At 45.2% G+C, this 19,714-nt stretch overlaps 1 protein-coding gene and 2 pseudogenes across 4 annotated transcripts; 1 reads left to right on the top strand and 2 right to left on the bottom strand.

Annotated features, from left to right (window-relative positions):
* Window positions 1–78: 78 nt before the first annotated feature.
* On the bottom strand, window positions 79–8,612 carry Pold2 (DNA polymerase delta 2, accessory subunit). Of its 4 annotated transcripts, none has more exons than XM_046437877.1 (13): window positions 8,547–8,612; window positions 6,658–6,936; window positions 3,623–3,711; window positions 3,380–3,515; window positions 3,155–3,276; window positions 2,849–2,972; window positions 2,335–2,449; window positions 2,046–2,244; window positions 1,716–1,796; window positions 1,417–1,574; window positions 1,107–1,234; window positions 579–680; window positions 79–311 (listed from the first exon to the last, which is right to left on the bottom strand). In XM_046437877.1, exons 2-13 carry the CDS (start codon window positions 6,875–6,877, stop codon window positions 151–153), a joined length of 1,635 nt encoding a protein of 544 aa, XP_046293833.1. In that variant the 5' UTR covers window positions 6,878–6,936; window positions 8,547–8,612; the 3' UTR covers window positions 79–150. The 4 variants fall into 4 exon arrangements, with proteins under 4 accessions (XP_046293833.1, XP_046293834.1, XP_058432826.1 ...); XM_046437878.2 differs by lacking the exon at window positions 8,547–8,612 and adding an exon at window positions 8,211–8,495; XM_058576843.1 differs by lacking the exons at window positions 3,380–3,515; window positions 8,547–8,612 and adding an exon at window positions 8,211–8,489 and having other exon boundaries at window positions 3,679–3,711.
* A 234-nt stretch (window positions 8,613–8,846) lies between these two features.
* LOC124088307 (serine/threonine-protein kinase Nek4-like) lies at window positions 8,847–16,276 on the top strand (annotated as a pseudogene).
* Window positions 16,277–19,230: 2,954 nt separating this feature from the next.
* On the bottom strand, window positions 19,231–19,330 carry LOC124088351 (U6 spliceosomal RNA; annotated as a pseudogene).
* Between the last annotated feature and the right edge of the window lie 384 nt (window positions 19,331–19,714).

Here is a 19,714-nt window from a genome sequence, read left to right as displayed (position 1 = left end):
AGCTCTAAGGGGAGAGGCTGGCCCCCTACTAGGATCCTATCCCAGGTATGCCCAGGAGGAGGTCAAAGCTCAGACAAGTAAACATAAATGCTTTATTTACAAGGCTTATATTGCAAAGGCAAATGGCCTGGTTCAGGCTGCCCCTCTAAATCAGGGGCCCAATCCCAGGCCTCCAAGGTCATCATCCTCTGCTCCAAAACCAGCAAAGCTAATAGGTTGGCAAGCCAAGCTGCGCAGGTTCACCAGGCAGGCAGTCTGGGTGGCACTGAAGTCAGGAACGGCCACCAATAGCACCATCTGATCCTCAGGGCCTACAAAGGAGCCATATTGGATCCACTTAGGGTTCTGGGCAAGGTGTGCCTCACAAGAAAGCCCCCAGAAGTAAAGAGGAGTCACAGTGGGGGGTGACAACAGAAGTACACAGCTCAGAGCCATTTCAGCCCCCAGTCAGCCTGGCCCCCTTAAATAAAATAACAGTCACAGGGCAGACCCCAGGCAATCTAGTTCATGGGGACTTCTCCCCCAGGGAAGAACAAATTGCTCTTGTGAGCTCAGGGTTGTCAAAAGACAAAACTTACCTCGGATGATTTTGGAGCCAAAACTGGGAGTGTTCCCGCAAAAGTAGACATGAGGGCATTCCAGAAAGATGAATGGGTCAGTTTTGTAGAAGGGGTAACAACCTGGAAAGGGGCCTGTTGCTGAGCAGGGCTTCTCAGCCTGTATAGAGGATACCCGGGACTAGGCAGTCCTGCCATGGGGCTATTCTGCACAGGATATACAGCAGCATTCCTCCCCTTACCCACTAAATGCCAGTAGCAGGTCCCAGTTGTGAAAAAAGTGCCATGTTACCACAAGGCCTGAGGGGAAGGTCAGGGGCCCTGTTGCCTCTGCCCTCAGGGGTGGGGACTGGGGGGTTATACCATGCAAAACCCAAACTTCCAATATACTCCCATGGTCTTGAGCACTGGGGAGCCATGGTCAAAGACAAATTAAGAGTCTAGAGTAGCTTCCAGAACAGGCTTCTCCTTAACAGGCCTGGGCAAGGCAGTGTAATCTCAGGAAGCTGTCTTGGCCCACAGATCCCACCAGTGTGACTATGCTGTTACCTAGGGTGTCAGGAGCTGTGGGGCTGATGTGACGGACTCGCAGAGTCCACTCCAGAATCTCCAAATGGTCTTCCATACTGCTGTATCGGAAAATGTCATTCACATTCTGTCCTGATGTCCCCAGGAACCTGCAAGGCAAGGCTCTGCTGACCCTTGGCCTGGGGCCCACTGCTTCTGCTCCACCCATAACAGCCAGCCCAGAGCTCATATCATATTTTTGGGGTGCTCCAGGCCAACCTTGTACAAGAACCTTTTGTTGCCCTGCCTCCTCCCCAACCTTCTCCCCTGCTCCTTCTGCTGTACCAGCTACCTGACTCCATCGATGGTGGCCTGGTAGGGGTTGGTGACCAGCTGCAGTGTGGAGTAGGCAGTGGCCAGTGGGAACATGCAGTGGTGCAGGGGCTGCTGGGGGAGCGTATAGTTGGTTGGATCAAATTCACCTGGCATCACGTCCACAGGCACCGAGGCCTAGAGGGCATAGGGTAGGGAAAGCTTGCAGGACCTGAGGGAGCTCCCACTTCCCAAGTCAGCCACCCAACCTCCCGATCCCCACTCAACAGCTTCACAGACTGGGGTCTCCATACCCTGCCAGCCCCCAAAGCTGCTCACACTCAACTGCAGGAGGATCTCATCCAGCATCTTGACTGCTTCCACACTGGCTGCCTGGGTTTTCTTGGTGAGATACTTGGCCTGGGAGTAGAAACCCAGGAAGCCCTTAGGCCCTGAGGTCAAAGGGACACCCAGAGCCCACCTAAGTTCTCAGCTGAGGAAAGCAGAGCAAAGCCCACCAGCAGAAAGATTTAGAGTTGCCTCATAGACCCTGCACCCCTCTCTGGCCCATATACCATCAAGAAGCAGGGCTGCTTGTGAACATAGCCCCAGTGCAGGAGCCCGCCCACTGCAGCAGGAAGGCTGAATACAGCCAGGTAGCCTCCATACCTTGTTGATAGAATCTCTGCTTTGGGTGCTGTGGCTGAGGAGGTTGCCGGCAAGAATAACCCGGGAGACGTGGGCAGCACTGCACTGTTCTCCTTCATCCCCGAGCTGCCCCGTCACCACATCTACCAGCAGTTGAGTCCCCAGCAGACTCTCGCCACCGCCTCCACCCAGGCCCAGTCCAGACACGAGCAACACAAACCTGCAGAGACAGTGGGGTCCTGCAGGGTGCCATGGAAGGATATACCTCTCTTTGCACTGGCACTGGGGCCCTGGCACTGGGACTCCTCACCTGTCTGTGTCAAGAGGGGGTGCAGGCTTCTGTGGAGCAAGGTCAGCAAAGCAGTGGTCCTCTACCAGAAACTTTCCATCATCTCTCACGGAGCCAAACACTGCCAGGACTGTTCCTGGGGAGCAGTGAGGTGGTCAGGTGTTCCCACCTCCTCCCATCACCCAAATGGGCAGAACCACCAGCCCCTCTCAACACACCAGTTAATTTTCTTTAGGACTCTGAAACTAAAGCCAACTTTCTGGGGTCACTGTCCCTGGGTAGAGGCTGGAAGATTGGTCTCACCCAGTGATGGCACCCTACTTTCCCACAAACATAAATGCACCAGCCTCTCAAGCACAAGCCCTGACAGCCCCCACAGAGCCCCCCAACACAACCATGGTGAAGTCTCTCCCAACCTCCTACCAATATACCCTCATTGGACTCCCTACCTCTACCACCCTCTCATTGAATTCCCTGTTTCTCCCCATGCTAACATATTCATGCTGGGCTCTACCCACTCTCATTGGGCTCCCACCTGTGACCAACTTTGACACATCAATGGTGCCTTTCAGTTTGATACGCTGCAATTCATCTTCCAAGACCAGCTCATCATCTGGGTGGATGTATTTGCTTCGAGGAGGCTGGGGGAGCAGGTTGTGCTGAAAGGCAGAGATGGTAGATAGTCTTGGGATCAAGGCCACCAAAGTTCCTATGTTTCAAGATGGTACTGTAGCCCCTGCCCCTCTGGACCTGCTCCTTCGCTCTCCATGGACAGAGACCCATCCCCAACCCCTTGGGTCTATTAGGGTGGCACATCAGTGTCCTCCCACATAGGTCTTACCTCTTCGCTGATCTCACGCAGGATGGAAGGCTGGAGTGGCATGGCCTTGAACAGAGTGCCCACTACACAGCACTTCTCCCCATGCTGCAGCTCACACAGCTTCTTTACTTCAACTTCACTGCCTGGTGTAAGGGATACAGACTCAGAGACCAGCCCCACCCCTGACCAAGCAAGCGGAAGCCCCTGCCCAGCCCTCTGCCATGGGGCACTTACAAAGAGCCTCACCAGAGTGCTGTAGGCCTGGGCCCTTGTCTTTACCAGGAAGGAAAGACCTCCTGGACCTCAGCACAACAGTGAAGGGGGATCTGCCAGAGGGACAAAGCCTGTGGGTGTGGTGGGGCCCAAGATGCCAAGTATCCACCTAACAGTCAGAAGCAAATAGGGACAGATATGCAGAAGCAAGGCCTTGTGAAGATAGGGCAGGCACCAGAGTTCTGTGGTCACAAGCCTGGGAGGGACTGGAGCTACCAGAAGCTGGAAGAAGCAGGAAGGATCCTCCCCTAGAGTCTCCAGAAGGAACCAACCCTGTTGACAACTTGATTTCAGATTTCTGGCTTCTAGAATGGAGAGAATAAATATTGTCTTAAGTCAGCAAGTTTGTGGTACTTTATTACAATGCCATAAGAAACTAGTACAGAGCATTACTTCACTTATGCCTAAATTATAATAGTCATTCTTAAAAAGAAGCATGCTAAATCCCAACAGAATCCGGCCCTAAAAATATTACAATTTAAGAGTTTTCATTCTTCTGCTCTATCCTCTGTCCCCAAATGCTTCATCCTCTGAAAACAGAGATATCCAAAGGTCAGACATCCTACCCTCTTCCACCCCACTGTGTTTTCTGTTCCTTCTGGAGTCAGGCAGCCCTGATCACCAGGCATACCCAGGATCCTGGGGTAAGTTAGAACATATCAGAATGTTCTGTACATTCTAGAGGAGAGCTATAGAGAGCCAGGGTGGGCAGGAGGAAGGAATGCAAGTCTCTAAAGGCCTGTGGACTCATCACAATGGATCCCCATGCCTAGGAAAAACCCCTGTAAGGAGGAGGCACAGTAATGTGAAGATCATGTAGTCCCTCAGCTTAACTGACCCCTGCACAGCCCAACCCTCTCCTGCCCTGGAAGAACCAAAAACATTCCTCCGAGGTACATCTGGGGAAGCACAAAGAGGGGAGTAATTTGAAACAAGATAAGAGGGGCACCACCACCAGTAAGAAACACCACACACCAAAGAAAACAACACATTCCTGCTAGAATTTGGATATGGCTTGTCTTACAAAGGTTCATGTATTGGAGGTTTGGTCCCTAGTGTAACAATGTGAGAGGTAGAGAGATATTTAAGAGGGGGAATCTAGTGGGAGGTCCTTATCTCACTGGGGGAGCAGCCCCCAGAAGAGATTAAAGCTCTCCTGAGAGTGAGTTATTATAGGAATGAGCCCAGTCCCTGAACTGCTCTCTGGCTTCCAGTTTTATGATGTGATCTCTACCCCCCCCCTTTTTTTTTTGCATGTGCTCCTACTATTTGCTATGAGGTGCTCACTGGAATGAAGCTGATGCTGGTATCACACCCTTTAACCTCCAGAACTATGAGCTAAATAAACCTCTTTTCTACACGACGCACCTCACCTTAAGAATTTTGTTACAATAACAGAAAATGGACTAATATATGCTCTCACACCCCAGGTGGCCCCACTAAGCACAGTACACTGAACTCAGTCAATCCTAACAATACGCTAAGAATAAATATTATACCCACACTGAGGCATTGAGAGGTTAAGTATTATGTCCAAGGTCACAGAGTTGGGATACAAATGTATGACCTTAAGTACTTGGTAGAAACATTAACCCAAGGCAGGATACCCTTCTCCAAGTAATGCACTGGTACCAACAACAAAACTGGACACAAAGACCAACACTTGCTCTCACTGATCCCCTTCCAGAAGGCAGACAGCCAACAGACAGTACACAAATAATTGCCCACAGACAAATAGGGAGCTGAGGTAGAAAATATAGAGTGGACTCTGACAGGTTAAGGTCACCAAAGGTGGTCTCCCTAAGGACATGCCACCTTAGGTGAGAATGTAAGGCCAGAAGACTAGGGAGAGAATGTGCCAGTGAATGGAAAAAGCCTACAGCAGGAAGGCTTGGCATGTTCAGGGAACAGGTGAGTAGAGAGAGACCCATTCTGAGAGGCAGGCTAAGCTTTAATGAGGAAGCCCAGGCTACACAGAGAAGCCTCCTGTGGGTATTCTGGGTGATAGCCAGCATCCACCACCAGGTCTGTGGTGACCTGCTGCCAGTCACCCCCTTCATTGTGGAAGCTGCCTAAATTCTTGCCCACAGTCAGTGTGTGGAATGCAATGGCTGCTGTCAATCACCTGGGAGCATTGTTAGCAGGTTCAATCACCGGGAAAGAACGTGCTGCTGTAAAACTCCTGAAAGGTGGTATTGACATTGGGCCCAAGCAGCAGGAGAATCCACGGACAGTGTCCCCAGCGGCTTAAAGGAAAGCAAGGAAAAAGTTCAAATTACTCCCCTTTATGTGTTTCCTCTAGCAGAGGGAGGAAGTAGCCCCTTGTTATGTGGTAGAAGACAGGCAAATAGTACTTTGGGCTGAGGTAAAGAAAACATCACATCCCCAAAGAATTTGCTAATCTACCTAGCAAACTTCCAGGCCCAGAATTCTCCCACTGCCTAAACAAACTGAGAATTAATCCAATGGTTCAATGAGAGGTGGGAGGGACCTGACAGCCAGTGTTTCTCAAAGTTCCCAGTGGTTCCCATGGGCCACCAGGGCTGAGATTCACCAAGTCTGGTGCTAGGGATAAGTAAGGCAGGGTCTTACCTATAAAAGCCTCAATTTAAAAACATAATAGGAGATGAATTTGAAAACAACATGGAAAATCACTCATGCAAATCATGAGAATGTAACATCATCCAAAAGTTAAAAGTGGGAGATGGGGGTCCTTTTTCACCACTGAGAATAATCTAATTGCAGGTGCAATCACCAAAGAAGAAATGAGGAAAAGAAAATGGGTCATGTTGCCCAGGCCACTTTATTAGGAAAGACAGAGAAAGCCCAAGAGACAGAAGACTCAAGGCTACCAATACAGGAAGCCAGGAGAAGCCATCAGTGAAGTAAGGAGAGGGGTCCCTGGAGACCATAGTGTGCATCTCCAGAAATCTTGTCTTCTTGACATACCAAGGGGCCCTTTAGCTATAGTGTGAACAAACAGCTGAATAATTTGCACTGAAGATAGGAAAAACATTTCCCTCTGCTAATGAAATATTCACTGTCACCACCAAAACTAAGCCCTTACCTCAAACCAGTCTCTGAACTAAACCTAACATTAAACCCACAGGTTACCTAATCCTCATTATTACCTTAAGAAGAAACTGAAGGATAAAGAGGTTAATTTTCCCAAGGTAACTAGAAAGTAGAAGTTAGAGAAAAATTTTGATTCTAAGTTCTGAGCTGGTAGGGGGATTACCCCCTAAACTCACCCCAATGCTGCAGGGCCCGGCTCACCAAGAAGGGTCGCATCTGGATGAGGCGGGTGGCATAAATGTGGGCGTACTGTCGACTGAAACTTCTCTCCCCCAACCTGAAGGGTTGTGAGGAGTTGGTGTAAGTTGCCACAGGCACCCGGGCGAAGGTGGCATTGTTGACTGTTGGTGGAGACAGCAGAGTGTGGGGCCTCTGAGCTGCCTGTTCAGAAAACATGGCTGTACTCTTGGCTTGCTTTGTCCGTCAGACAGCTGTGCCCAGGCCAAAGAGGGTCACTGCAAGAAAACAAAGGCATTCTTGCCACTCCCGTCCCAACCCAAGGCAGCAATTCTGCTGGTGTCTCAACCAAGCTGCCCACACTTCAAAGGGCACTAAGATAGAAGGGGAACATAAGCTGGGTGTGGGTAGTGAACAGCCTGTAATCCCAGCAGGTCAGGAAGCTAAGGCAGGAGGATCAAAATTTCAAAGCCAGCCTCAGCAACTTAGGCTCTAAGCAGCTTCTGGAGACTCTGTCTCAAAGTAAAAAATAAAAAGGTCGGGGAATGTGACTCAGTGGTTAAACACCCCTGGGTTTAATCCCCTGCACAAAAAAAAAAAAAAAAAAAAGGGTTAGGGGAAGGGAGAACAGACATAGTGTTTTCCTGGAACTATCTGTGTCTGGATATCTGTCTCACTCTGTAACCCTAGGCCAGGCAGGGAGAAAAGGAAAGCTGAGAGTGATTCTCCCATTTGGAGCTCTCTGCAAATCCCAAATTCAGGCATCCACTCAGGCATTTCCATCTGGACAGCTACCAGAGTCTCAAACTTAGTACAACCCAACTGGAACACCTGATTTGCCTCCATCCAGCTCCCCAGCCCTGCTTCATCTCAGAAAATGAGGCCAGCCTTATTACTAAATAAGCTTACCATTAAAGAATAATAATAACTAAGTAATAAAAATAAAACTAATTTAAATAAAACATAAATCAGTTGGTGCTCTGCTGGAAACTTTTCAAAGATTCCCTATTTCACTATGTAAAGTCCTATGTTCTTATAGTGGCCTATGAGATCGGCCCCAATGGTCCTCCCCTGCGATGTCTCTCACTCCTCCTAGTGACCCTCCCACAGCAGGGGCTCCAGGAGAGGTCTCTGTATTCTGGTTGGCTCTTCTCCCATATACCTCACTGGTTCTTCATGTCCTTACTCAAAAATTCACCTACCCCTCTCCATATTAATTTTCAAGTGCAACCCTCCCCGGTATGTCTGCTTCTCTAATTGTTGTTCACAGCATTTTCTCCTAATAAACTGTATACTTTAAGTTTGCCTGCCTCCTCCAACTAGACGATAAGCTCCAGGACAGCAAAGATTTTTGTTTTATTCCTGGAGATATTACCAGCACCTAGAACCGCACTGTTTGTTTCATTGGAATTTAACCGAGTTGTACCTGCAGGACGTACATGTGATTTTGAAAAGTAATACAAACAATATCTCAAGATATTCTTCATACACAATTGAAATGACAGTAGTTTGGATATTTTACCACCACAGCTTTCTCCACCCCCAAACCTACTTGTTGTTTTGTTTAGGAAGTTCAAAACCTCGTAGCTGGTTGGTGTTCCCTGTACTGGACAGCTGTGCTGCACAATGCAAGCTCTCGTTATTAGCCCAAAGGGCGAATCTAAATCAACTTTAAGCCAAACGTGCACTACGGTGGCCGCGGCCCGCCAGCTACCGCGTCTCATATGGCGGGAGTCGGATCCACCCGTGGCCGCCCTCCCCCCAGCGTCCGGAGCTAGGTCCCGCGCGGCAGTGCGGAATGTTCCCCAAGATGCGAGTTGCGGCCCGGGAAGCCCTTGTCTCGGACCCGTGGCCTTGAGCCCATTTAACCCCGCAGGTCTGCACTCACCGCGCGACTCTCCACATCCCGCGAATCCCCGCGCGCCCGGCCCGCCCGTCATCGCATCCCACCAATCCCGGCGCGCCTGTCCCACCCATCGCCGCTCTCTGCCAATCCCCACGCGCCTGACCCGCCCATATTCGCATCTTGCCAATCGTTGCCGCTCATCTCCGTCCATCATCTTGCGCCGTATCCCGCCGACCCCCGCGCGACCTTAGCCGGGGAAGCTCCAGCTAAGGAAGCGCTTAGCCGAGTCCCAGGTTCCCTTGGCAACGAGGGGCGGGGAAAGGCGCAGCGGATCCCGTACGCATGCGTGCACGCTGGGAGCTGGGTGGTTGGGTGAGCGGTGAGAGGTACCCGGTCGCTTTGGGTCTCATTGACTGTCAGGCCTCGCCCTGACGCCCTGCCCCGCGAAATTGCCTGGCGGGTCTCCCAAAGTCTCCCAGGGTCCTCGCTGTCCCTGCAGAGTGGCTCACCTGAGCGCAAGGGATCGCAAGCGGCCGCAAGTGAGAGGATCCTGGCAGAAGGAAGGAGGCGCCAGCGGCCAGTCCCTCTCTGCCCTCCAGTCCTGCAGCCCTGTGCAACCGACCCCGGCGGGCTGCTGTCAAGTGCTCCACAGCGGCCATCCTATATTCCCCACCCTCCGATGTCCTCCACACCCCAGAATTCGTACTCTTTCTGCCCATTAATTCGTAGTATTTCTAACGGAACCCATCGGTTCTTCCCTGTACAGTTTTCCTCCCTCTCCCACCTTTGCTGTGAGTCTCCGTCAGAAGTTGATAATGAACACACTATCCTCCTGTAGTGGACCAGCGTGATAGTGCACACCTGTAATCACAGCTGCTGGGACCCTGAGGCTAGGTTCAAGGCTAACCTGGGTGATTTTAGCCCTGTCAGAAATTAAGATGAAAAGGGATAGGGACGTAGCTCACTAATTGAGAGTCCCTGGGTTCAAGTCCCAGTACTTCTGCAGGGTGGAGGGTTTCTAGGAAGCTCCGTAATAGATTTACCACTGTTCTAAGTACTTGACACTTTAATCCACCCTTTGAAGCATAAACTGTCCTTCCATTTTACAAATGAAGAAACAGGCAAATTAGGGGTCACCCAGTTAGCAGCAACTGGGATTCATACAAAGGCAGCCTGACTGCTGGTAACATTGTACTGTACTGAGGCTTCACTTGTAACATTGTACATGTACTGGGCAAACGTACATAGTTTTACTTCTTCCTTTGCAATTTGGATACCTTTTCTGTTTCTTGCCTTTTCTGTTTTCTTGTTTCTGGTTGGAATTTCCCATACCTAAATTGAACGGTAGTGGTGAAAGTGATCTTAAAGGAAAAAATTTCAAAAGTCAGCATTGAGTGTGATGTTAGTTGTGAATTCTTCATATATGGATTTTATTATTTGAGATAGTTTCCATATATTCCTTGTTTTCTGAAGTTTTTGTTTTGTCATGATAAGATGTTAAATTTTGCCAAATACTTTTCTCTGCATAAATTGAGCTGATCATGTGGTTCCCTCTGCCCCTTTTCATTCAGGTGATCTATTACATTTTTAAATTTTGTTATGTCGGACCATTTTTGCATTTCAGAAGAAAATCCCACTTGGTAGACTTAGTAACCACTTAGTGGAACTACAAACCAAAGTTACAGCAATACTAGCTTTTATAATTACCCCTGTTCACCTTTACCAGAGGTCTTTATTTATTTATTTATTCTTGATTTTGAGTTACTTTCTTTTCAACTTGCAGGACTCCCCCTAGCATTTCTTTCCAAGATTTCTGATGAGAAATCTGATCATCTTTTTGAGTATCCCTTATATTTGATGGGTCACTTCTCTCCTGATGCCTTCAAGATTGTCTCCTTGAACAGTTTATAGTTACAGGGATACAAGTGGATAAGAGGTATAAGTTCTAAAGTTTTATAGCACAGGAGGGTAACTATGGATGATAATAGTTATATGTTTCAAATTATATGTTAATTATGTTATATGTTTCAAATTATAAGTTAAATTATATGTTTCAAATAGTTAATAGAATTTTGAATGTTTCTAACTCAAAGAAATGGTAAATGCTTAAGGTGCCCTGATCATACATTGTATACATAAATTGATGTCACACAATACTCCATAAATATGTACAATTATTGTGTGATTAAAATTTAAATTTTTTTTAGATATTCTCTAAAAAAGCTGGCTTTTAGCAGCTTGTTATATAGTTGACCCTCTGTGTCCATGGGTTCTGCATCTGTGGATACAGAGAGCCATCTTAAAGGACTTGGGCATCTACTAATTTTGATATCTGTTGGTGGTGTGTAACCAATCCACTATGAATACTGTGGCATGACTTGTATCACTTTTTTCCTCAGCATGGGTATCAGGTTAGCATACTTGGAGGTTTGTTTGTTTTTTAGTTTTTTGGATATTTATAGTCATATCATTTATCAAACTGAGAAATTTTTAGCCATTGTTTCTTCAAATAATCCCTTCATCTCTTGAACTCTTTTTTCTGGAATTCCCATCATAGATATATTGGTCTGCTTGATGGTGTTCCACAGGTCCCTTAATCTATGTTCACTTTTCTGCAACATTTTTATTCTTTCTGTTCTTCATATTTGATAATTTAGATTGTCTAATCTTCAAGTTTGCTAAAATTTGTCCTTGAATTTCTTAATGACTATTTCATTTTGTTATTGTACTTTTCAGCTCCAGAATTATTTTTCTAATTTTTTATTTGTTCTTTTTAGATATACATGACAGTAGAGTGTATTTTGACATACACAGACATGGACTATAACTAATTCTAATTAGGATTCCATTCTTTAGGTTGTACAGAATGTGGAGTTTCACTGGTAATGTATATGAACATAGGAAAGTTATATTTAATTCATTTAGCTGTCTTTCCTAATCCCATTTCCCCTTCCCTCCCTTCATCCTATTACTATTATTGTTATTATTATTTATTTTTTGGTACTGGGATTGAACCCAGAGTCATGCTTAACCACTGAGTCCCATCCCCAGCTCTTTTTAAAATACTTTATTTAGAGAAAGGGCTGAATTTCTTAGGGCCTTGCTAAGTTGCTGAGGTTGGCTTTGAACTCTGGATCCTTCTCCTTTAGTCTCCTGAGCCACTAGGATTATAGGCATGTGCCACCGTGCCCAGCCAGAATTTCTTTTTTACTACCTAAACAACAATAAAAAGTTTTCTATCTCTCTACTGATATTCCCATTTGTGCATACATCGTTTTCTTGACTGTCCATATCTTCACTTATCTCTTCTGGTATCTTTTTTAAAATATATGACAACAGAATACATTACAATTCTTATTACACATATAGAACACAATTTTTCATATCTCTGGTTGTATACATAGTATATTCACACCAATTCATGCCTTCATACCTGTATTTTGGATAATAATGATCATCACATTTCACCATCATTAATAACCCCATGCCTCCTCCCTTCCCCCCAACCCTCTACCCTATCTAGAGTTTGTCTATTCCTCCCATGCTCCCTCTCCCTATCCCACTATGAATCAACCACCTTATATCAAAGAAAACATTCAGCATTTGGTTTTTTGGGATTAGCTAACTTCACTTAGCATTATCTTCTCTAACTCCATCCATTTACCTGCAAATGCCATGATTTTATTCTCTTTTATTGCTGAGTAATATTCCATTGTGTATATATACCACATTGTTTTCTTATCCATTCATCTATTGAAGGGCATCTAGGTTGGTTCCACAGTTTAGCTATTATGAATTGTGCTGCTACAAACTTTGATGTGGCTGTATCCCTGTAGTATGCTATTTTTAAGTCCTTTGGGTAGAGACTGAAGAAAGGGATAGCTAGGTCAAATGGTGGTTCCATTCCCAATTTTCCAAGAAATCTCCATACTGCTTTCCATATTGGCTGCACCAATTTGCAGTCATACAGCAGTGTATGAGTGTACCTTTTCCCCCTCATCCTCACCAACACTGATTGTTGTTTGTATGCATAATTGCTGCCATTCTGACTGGAATGAGGTGAAATCTTAGAGTAGTTTTGATTTTCATTTCTCTAATTGCTAGTGATGATGAACATTTTTCATATATTTGTTGATTGATTGTACATCATCTTCTGAGAAGTGTCTGTTCAGTTCCTTGGCCCATTTATTGATTGGGTTATTTGATTTTTTGGTGTTTAGCTTTTTGAGTTATTTATGTACCCTAGAGATTAGTCCTCTATCTGTGTGAGGGGTAAAAGATTTGCTTCCAAGATGTAGGCTCTCTATTGACCTCACAGATTGTTTCTTTTGCTGAGAAGAAACTTTTTTATTTTGAGTATTTTTAAGATGGTTGTTTTAAAGTCTTTGTCTAGCAAGTCACCTATTTGGCCTTTCTTTCTTTCTTTTTTTATACCTTTATTTTATTTATTTTTATGTGGTGCTGAGGATTGAACCCAGGGCCTTGCACATGCTAGGTGAGCACTCTGCCGCTGAGCCACAAGCCTGGCCCTATTTGGCCTTTCTCTGGTATGGTTTCTGTTGATTTATTTTTCCCTTGGAATGGATCATACACTCCTGTTTCTTTGTCTGCTTTGTGATGTTTTTAGTTGAAAATTGAATATTTCTATTTCACAATGTGAAAACTCTGAAAACCAGGTGTTTCCCCTTTCTCCAAGTTTGCTAAGTTTTATTTATTTAAAAATTATTACTATCAGCTATGGCAGCAATGATGTGGTGGGTCAGGTCTCAGTTCTCCTGCCCTGGCCAGACCTCCATAGCCTATCCCCCTGCAGCCTCTCCAGCATGAGCAGGGCCTTCTGCCATGGCCCACAGACCTACCCAATGCTGCTGCCACATCCCACCTGGGGTCTGAGCTGGGAATATGCCCCTACTGCTCCCTGCAGATTGTGGGCAGGGAAGCTACAGGGAGGTGATGCTTATGAAGTACCAGTGGGACATCAGAATTTATGATATCAAAAAATGAAGCTCTTAAATACCTCCAGATGTTGAACAGGAAGCTCAGTTCTTGTCTCAGTTGAAGTACTCCAACACTGTCAACTACAAAGCATCATGGGAGGGAGGAGAGGTCTATTCTACATTGTTCATGGCCTCTGTGAAGCTGGTGATCTGTACCCAGAGCTCCAGGAGCAAAAAGGGGAATTTCTGCCTGACAGTCTAATAGTAGAGTGGTTTGTACAGTTTGGCATAACTTTTCAGTATTTACATAAGAAATACAACCTTCATCTAGATCTGAAAAAACTCAAAATCTCTTTCTGATATGAACAAACATCATTCAAATGGGTGACCTAGGAATTGACTATTAGAGAACACTGTGACATGGCAAACAGCCTCATTGGCCTACCCTATTAGATGAGCCTTGAATTATTCTTAAACAGATCCTATAAGTCTGATGTTTGGGCTTAGGGATGCTGTGTTGCTGGGCAAGCCAAGATGGCTATAGTTACGCTCTTTGCTGAGGCTTTCAGTAGACTAGGTTTTTGTATGTAGCCAAGGTCATGAACACCCTGACTCAGTGTATGTCCTCAAGGCCATGAACATTTGCTTGTGAGCATTCATCGACTTATGTAACCTGTTGGCAATATGTCTTCTTTGTCTGGCTTGCATATTAAAAATTGTCCATGGAGCCAGGCGTGGTGGCACATGCCTATAATCCCAGCGGCTCAGGAGGTTGAAGCAGGAGGATCATGAGTTCAAAGCCAGCCTCAGGAAAAAACGAGGTACTAAGCAACTCAGTGAGACCCTGTAGGGCTGGGGATGTGGCTCAGTGGTTGGGTGCTCTTGAGTTCAATCTCGGTGCAAAAAAAAAAAAAAAAAAAGATGATCCATGGAAGGACTCAGGAGGCTGGAGCTGGAGACTGGGGGGTTGCTGTAGCTTCCAAATAAAGAACGTCTATTATCTCAACTGTGCCTCACATCTTCCTTCACCTTCTGGGATCCAGAATCCAGAATCTGTTTCCCAGGGTCTGAGCCTACATCTTGATTTGTGTTTATGTAATGGCCACTCTGAATCTGAACCATGATTTCAATGCAAAAAAAAAACATGAATTCTTTATTGGATTATTGAAGGAAAGCTTCCACCAAGGTCAAGAGTTTATAGCCCAGTGCTGGCAAAACTGATAAGAACATTAAGGGAAAGTTATGAAGAAAGACCCTCTATGAAGAACATCCTGAGGTGGCCCAGATAAAACACCCATTCTCCTTGATTTTGGAGTCTACAAAGACAAAAACCTCCAAAACTAACATTAAAAATGATGATTCTAAATCCAAACCTGTTGTTACCATTGTTTTCTAGAAAGGCAGAATCAAATCATGAAGTAATCCATCCCCAACCACATTCTGCTGAGGGCTCCAAGTCACATGTAATGAATGAAGGTAAATATTTATCCCAGGAGAAACTCATGGCCATCAGTCCCTTGAAATAACCTGCTGTTCTAGAAGGCCACACCGGCAAACCAGACATGAGCAATACTGCAGAGTCACTAGTCACACTCAGTAGGGTAAATATTGACATCTTACCTGCAGAAAGTAGAGACTAAATAAATTACAATGTAGTTCTGAAAAATCAACCAAGACACGTAGATGCCTCTAACAAGCAAAAAGGTAAATGCAATATTTCTCAAGTAAAGAAAGAGGGTCTGCAGGGTAACACTAAGTCCAGTGCTCAGCCTGAAAGCCTATGGTCCTCTGTCAATGGCAGTGGGGAAGAGAGTAAACCAGTGAGGCTGTTGGAGCCCCTAAACAAAGACCAAAGGCCAAAGAACAGGTTGAATTCATATGAATATATTATAGAAAAACAGAGCAGAATCTTCCCAGATCTACAGCCACACAGTTCTAGGTCTGACTATTCCCTGTCTCCATAGTGATGGCAGAAGAATACAGACTGAGCACAGTGAGGGAGAGCAAAGTCAACAGAGATCTCTTTGTATTCCAAGAGGCACCTTCTCAATTTTGACTTCTCATCCCACTGTTGGGAAAGTATCTATCACATTGTCACAACAAAATGCTGAAAACCAAAGTAGAATGGTTACTGGGTCTGTGAATAGTTCAAGGAGCAGTGAGATGTCATTATCAAAGGACTATCTGTCATCAGTCAGAAAGAGGAGGTGGCTAAAGCAGACCCAAGAAGAAATATTCCTCTCAGGCCTTTCAGTGAGGAAAACTTCTCTGAGAGCAGCAGAAACTGCAGCAGGAAATCCAGTTCATACCTGCTGGACAGCAACATTACTCAGGGGAGGAAACTGATTGATTGTGGGTGAGCTAAGTTCTTCTACAAGGTGAACTGATAGGTCAGATAGGAACTTCAAGGAAGGGAAAAGTCATACAAATGAAATGAGTGACTGATACAATTAAGGACTAAGATCATTAAACTGGCTTCTAAAGAGAGCTGTGAAGTTGACCATAACCAAATTCAGTGTTAGATTTAAATTTCGTTGGAAATATTGGGACACATTGGTACTTCATGGAGAAGATGCAGAAGAGACAGACAAACTCCTATTTAAAGGACTGCCTTCAGCTAGAATGCCAGATTCTGAAAAAAATCAGGATAATTGTTGAAATATCGAGAGTTAATATCATTAGCAGCCTGAAGACTCAGCTGTTAGAGAAGGTATGTGATCTTTTAGAAGAGGAGGATGAATTGAAGAATTGAAGTTACATTTATGGGAGCATGTGGGTAGAAAGTACACAACTTATAGTAGGAAAGCTTGCCAGTTGAAATCTTGGAGAAAGTGAATTTTTGAGAATTTGTTTTAATCTGTCAAATCTGAAGGCCAATTTTCAAAGGTTTTTGGCTTTAAAGACAAACAAACCATAACAGTCATTTAGAGGCCATTTACTATACTTTTATATCTCTTTGGGCTTTTTTTTGTTTTGTTTTACGTTGGTACCAGGAATTGAACCTAGAGCACTTAACCACTGAGCCACATCTCCATTCCTTTTTATATTTTATTTAGAGACAGGGTCTCACTAAGTTGCTGGAGGCCGGCTTTGGACTTGTGATCCTCCTTGCCTCAGCATCCCAAGCTGCTGGGATCACAGTCATGTGCCACTGCACCCAGCTTCTTTGGGGTTTTCTTATTGGAAAAAAATTGGATACAACAGAGTAATATAAAGCAAGTTCACAAAAGAAAAAATGTTGGCTTTCATATTCCTTTTATGAGAAAAAAATGTTACTTTTTTTGGTTACAGATGAATAGGTACCAAACAAACAAATGTAGAATCTAGAATACTGTATCAGTTGGATTCTGCCGGTTTGCTATCTAGGTGGAGAGAGAGAATCTGGGGACTTCCTGCTCCACCATCTTTCCTGATATCACTTCTCAATTGCTTACTAATACTTTTAGAAAAAAAATTAATATAAAGAGACACTGAATTTTTTTTTTTTAACAAGAGCTTTAACGTCTGGTTTCTGGTCAGGCATATAAAGAGATTGGAAGTCACCACTCAATTCTCACAATAAGAAATAAAAGTTGAATAAACTGAAAATTAACAACTGAGATCCATCAAAGAATTTGGGTCTCAGGACAAACCATTATAATAGAAACTTGATTCTGACAGGCAAATACACATAGCCACAGTGTACTTGATTCTGACAGGAAAATACAGAAATCCACAGCTGCATCCAGTATTAGGGCATGAGAACTTACATTAATATTGAAAATTTGTTGGGGGTTCAACATGGACAATCTCAAGAATTAAAAACTCCAGGGAAGCACTCTTAGGAAGACTCCATGCTTTTATGAGGTTTTATCTCCAGAAGCCCAACCAAGCTCTCACAATGAAGGGAAAAAGGAAGGAAGGAAGGAAGGAAGGAAGGAAGGAAGGAAGGAAGGAAGGCAGGCCTTGCATATTTCAAAAATAACTATTTTGAAATATTCTAGAGCATTCTGGTTTTTTGTTAGTTGGTTAGTCCAGTGATTGAATATGAACCCAGGGGTGCTTCACCACTGAGCTACATTCCCAGTCCTTTTTATTTTCTATTTTGAGACAGGGTCTTGCTAAGTTGCTGAGCGGGCCTTGAACTTTCACTCCTTCTGCCTCAGCCTCCTAAGTAGCAGGGACTACAGGTGTGAACCATAAGCCTAGCTTTAGAGCATTATGTTCTTTTTTTTTTTTTAAGTTGTTGATAAACTTTCATTTTGTTTATATGTGGTGCTGAGGATCAAACCCATTGCCTCACACATGCTAGGCAAGTGCTCTGCCACTGAGCAACAACCCCAGCCCCAGCATTCTGTTCTTAACAAGATCTGCCCACAAGGGAAGTTTGTACCAGAGCCTATCTGGTGGTGGTGTGTGTGTGTGTGTGTGTTCCTCCAACTCTAGGCACTTCTATCCTTCCTATCTCGCCTGGAAGTGATGGGCGGAAAAAAGAGCCTGAGAAGCACTGGTGAAAGTCACAGCCCAGGGGCACAGGCTTGCTAAAACATGGTCACAAACTATAGAACACTCTTGCTCCCACACATCATACATACTTTTCTGGGAATTTGGTGATGCTCAGTGGTGAAGCCAGCTGCACCTGTGCTCTAAAGTATGGTTAACATTTTGGTTACTGATTTAGTTTCTTCAGTCATCTCTTTCTTTTGGGGCTGCTGCAATGGATTCCTGACATCCAGTCATAAGCATGCAAGTGGCAGTAGGCAGTGACATGAGTGTCTCTGACCAAACTGTTCACAGGACTCTCAGGGTGTTTCCCCTGTTTGTGCAGAAGCCCAGCCTATTTCTCTGGCATGTGGGAGGGGTGGAGATGCAGAGGAAGCTGAGAGTTCAGGGGGTCCTGGGGAGAAGGGGGTGGAGGTGCTGCTGGCAGAGATAAGGTTCTATTTTGGAGCTGTGTGGCTTTGCATGTCAGCAGAACATCCTGGGGGATGATCCATAGACAGGAGGGGGAGGGCTGAGGTTAAGTGGCAAATGGAAGATCAGAGGCTTCTCCAGATGCCTGAGGTGGCAGAGAGAGTGCCATGTATCCCAGAGGAAAGGGACAGTGAGGGCAGATTGTGGTGACAGGGATGCATGGGCAGTGGAAGAGAGGCCAGCAAGAGGGGGTCTCCTTACAGCACCCACACTGCATGCATACACACACATGCATGCACATGTGCAACCCCCTCTCCCCTTGTGCACACTTGCACATGCCCAGCACAGATAGCAGCTACAAGGAGACTCTTTCCTACTGCAGGGGCTCCCTTGGTGCACTGCCTCTGGCTACCAGGGCAGGTCCCATGCTGATGGCTTTTAGATGAAGATGTACTTTATTTACTACCCAGTGAGGAACCCCCAATTATAAACAGCTGAGTCTGGCAAACTCACTGGACCACAACATCTATATAAAAGCTCCTCAACCTTCACAGTCTAGAGATTCATGTCACTTCACTCATTCACAATTCATTTGCAGATTGTGTGCTCTGTGCCAGGACAGAGCTGACAAATATGTTTGCCACCTTCAAAGTGCTCACAGGAAGTCATGGTGATCCAGGCCAGCCCTGGGAGGAATGGTGCTCAGCATTGAGTCAGGAGATCCTTCTTGGATGAAGTGACTGTGGGCTGAGACCTGAAGCCATAGAGGCAGAGCCAGGTCTATTCCCTCTAACCCCATGCAGACAGAGATTCTCCACTTGGCCAAACTACAGTCAGGCCCCTGATCATTTTTTTTAAATTTTAGTTTTTAAAGTTTGTTTTAATTAGTCATACATAAAAATATGGAATTCTTCATGAATTTGCATGTCATCCTTGCACAGGGGCCATGCTAATCTCTGTATTGTTCCAATTTTAGTATATATGCTGCCAAAGCAAGTACCCCTGATCCTTTTCTTAGGCTCACTGGCACACTTCTGTTTCTCTAGTTTTTGCAAAGAACCCGCTAAGTTAGTTTAACCAGAGGCCCTTGTCCCCATAACTGATCAGATTCTTTATCCTGTTCCTTCCCCCCATGATGTCTGACCACGTTGGCAAGAATTCTGGGAGGTTAATGTCACTGAATTTTCCTATCCTGTTGTCTTCTCTTAGTCATTTTCAATCTACTGATTCCACCTGCTCCTTGATTATAAATTCCACATGACCACACTGTATTTGGAGTTGATCCTAAAGTTTCTTCTCACTGCAAAATCCCATCACCATGGTCCTTTACCTATCATAATGGTCCTGAATAAAGTCTCCTTAGCATGATTTAATCAGTAT

This window comes from Marmota monax, unplaced genomic scaffold (assembly GCF_021218885.2).
Source record: "Marmota monax isolate L192 unplaced genomic scaffold, Marmota_monax_Labrador192_F-V1.1 WCK01_AAM20220418_F8-fsc00109, whole genome shotgun sequence".
NCBI classification, from domain to species: Eukaryota; Metazoa; Chordata; class Mammalia; order Rodentia; family Sciuridae; genus Marmota; species Marmota monax.
The sequence above is the reverse complement of the archived record's forward strand: the minus strand, read 5'-3'. Positions and strand labels throughout refer to the sequence as shown.

Coding starts and splice junctions, on each gene's coding strand:
- Pold2 (XM_046437877.1), bottom strand. CDS start 6,877: ATGTTTTCTGAACAGGCAGCTCAGAGGCCCCACACTCTGCTGTCTCCA. Junction 3,277..3,379: donor CCCAGGCCTACAGCACTCTG/GTGAGGCTCTTT, acceptor CCCTTACACCAG/GCAGTGAAGTTGAAGTAAAG. Junction 2,450..2,848: donor TGTGTCAAAGTTGGTCACAG/GTGGGAGCCCAA, acceptor ACTGCTCCCCAG/GAACAGTCCTGGCAGTGTTT.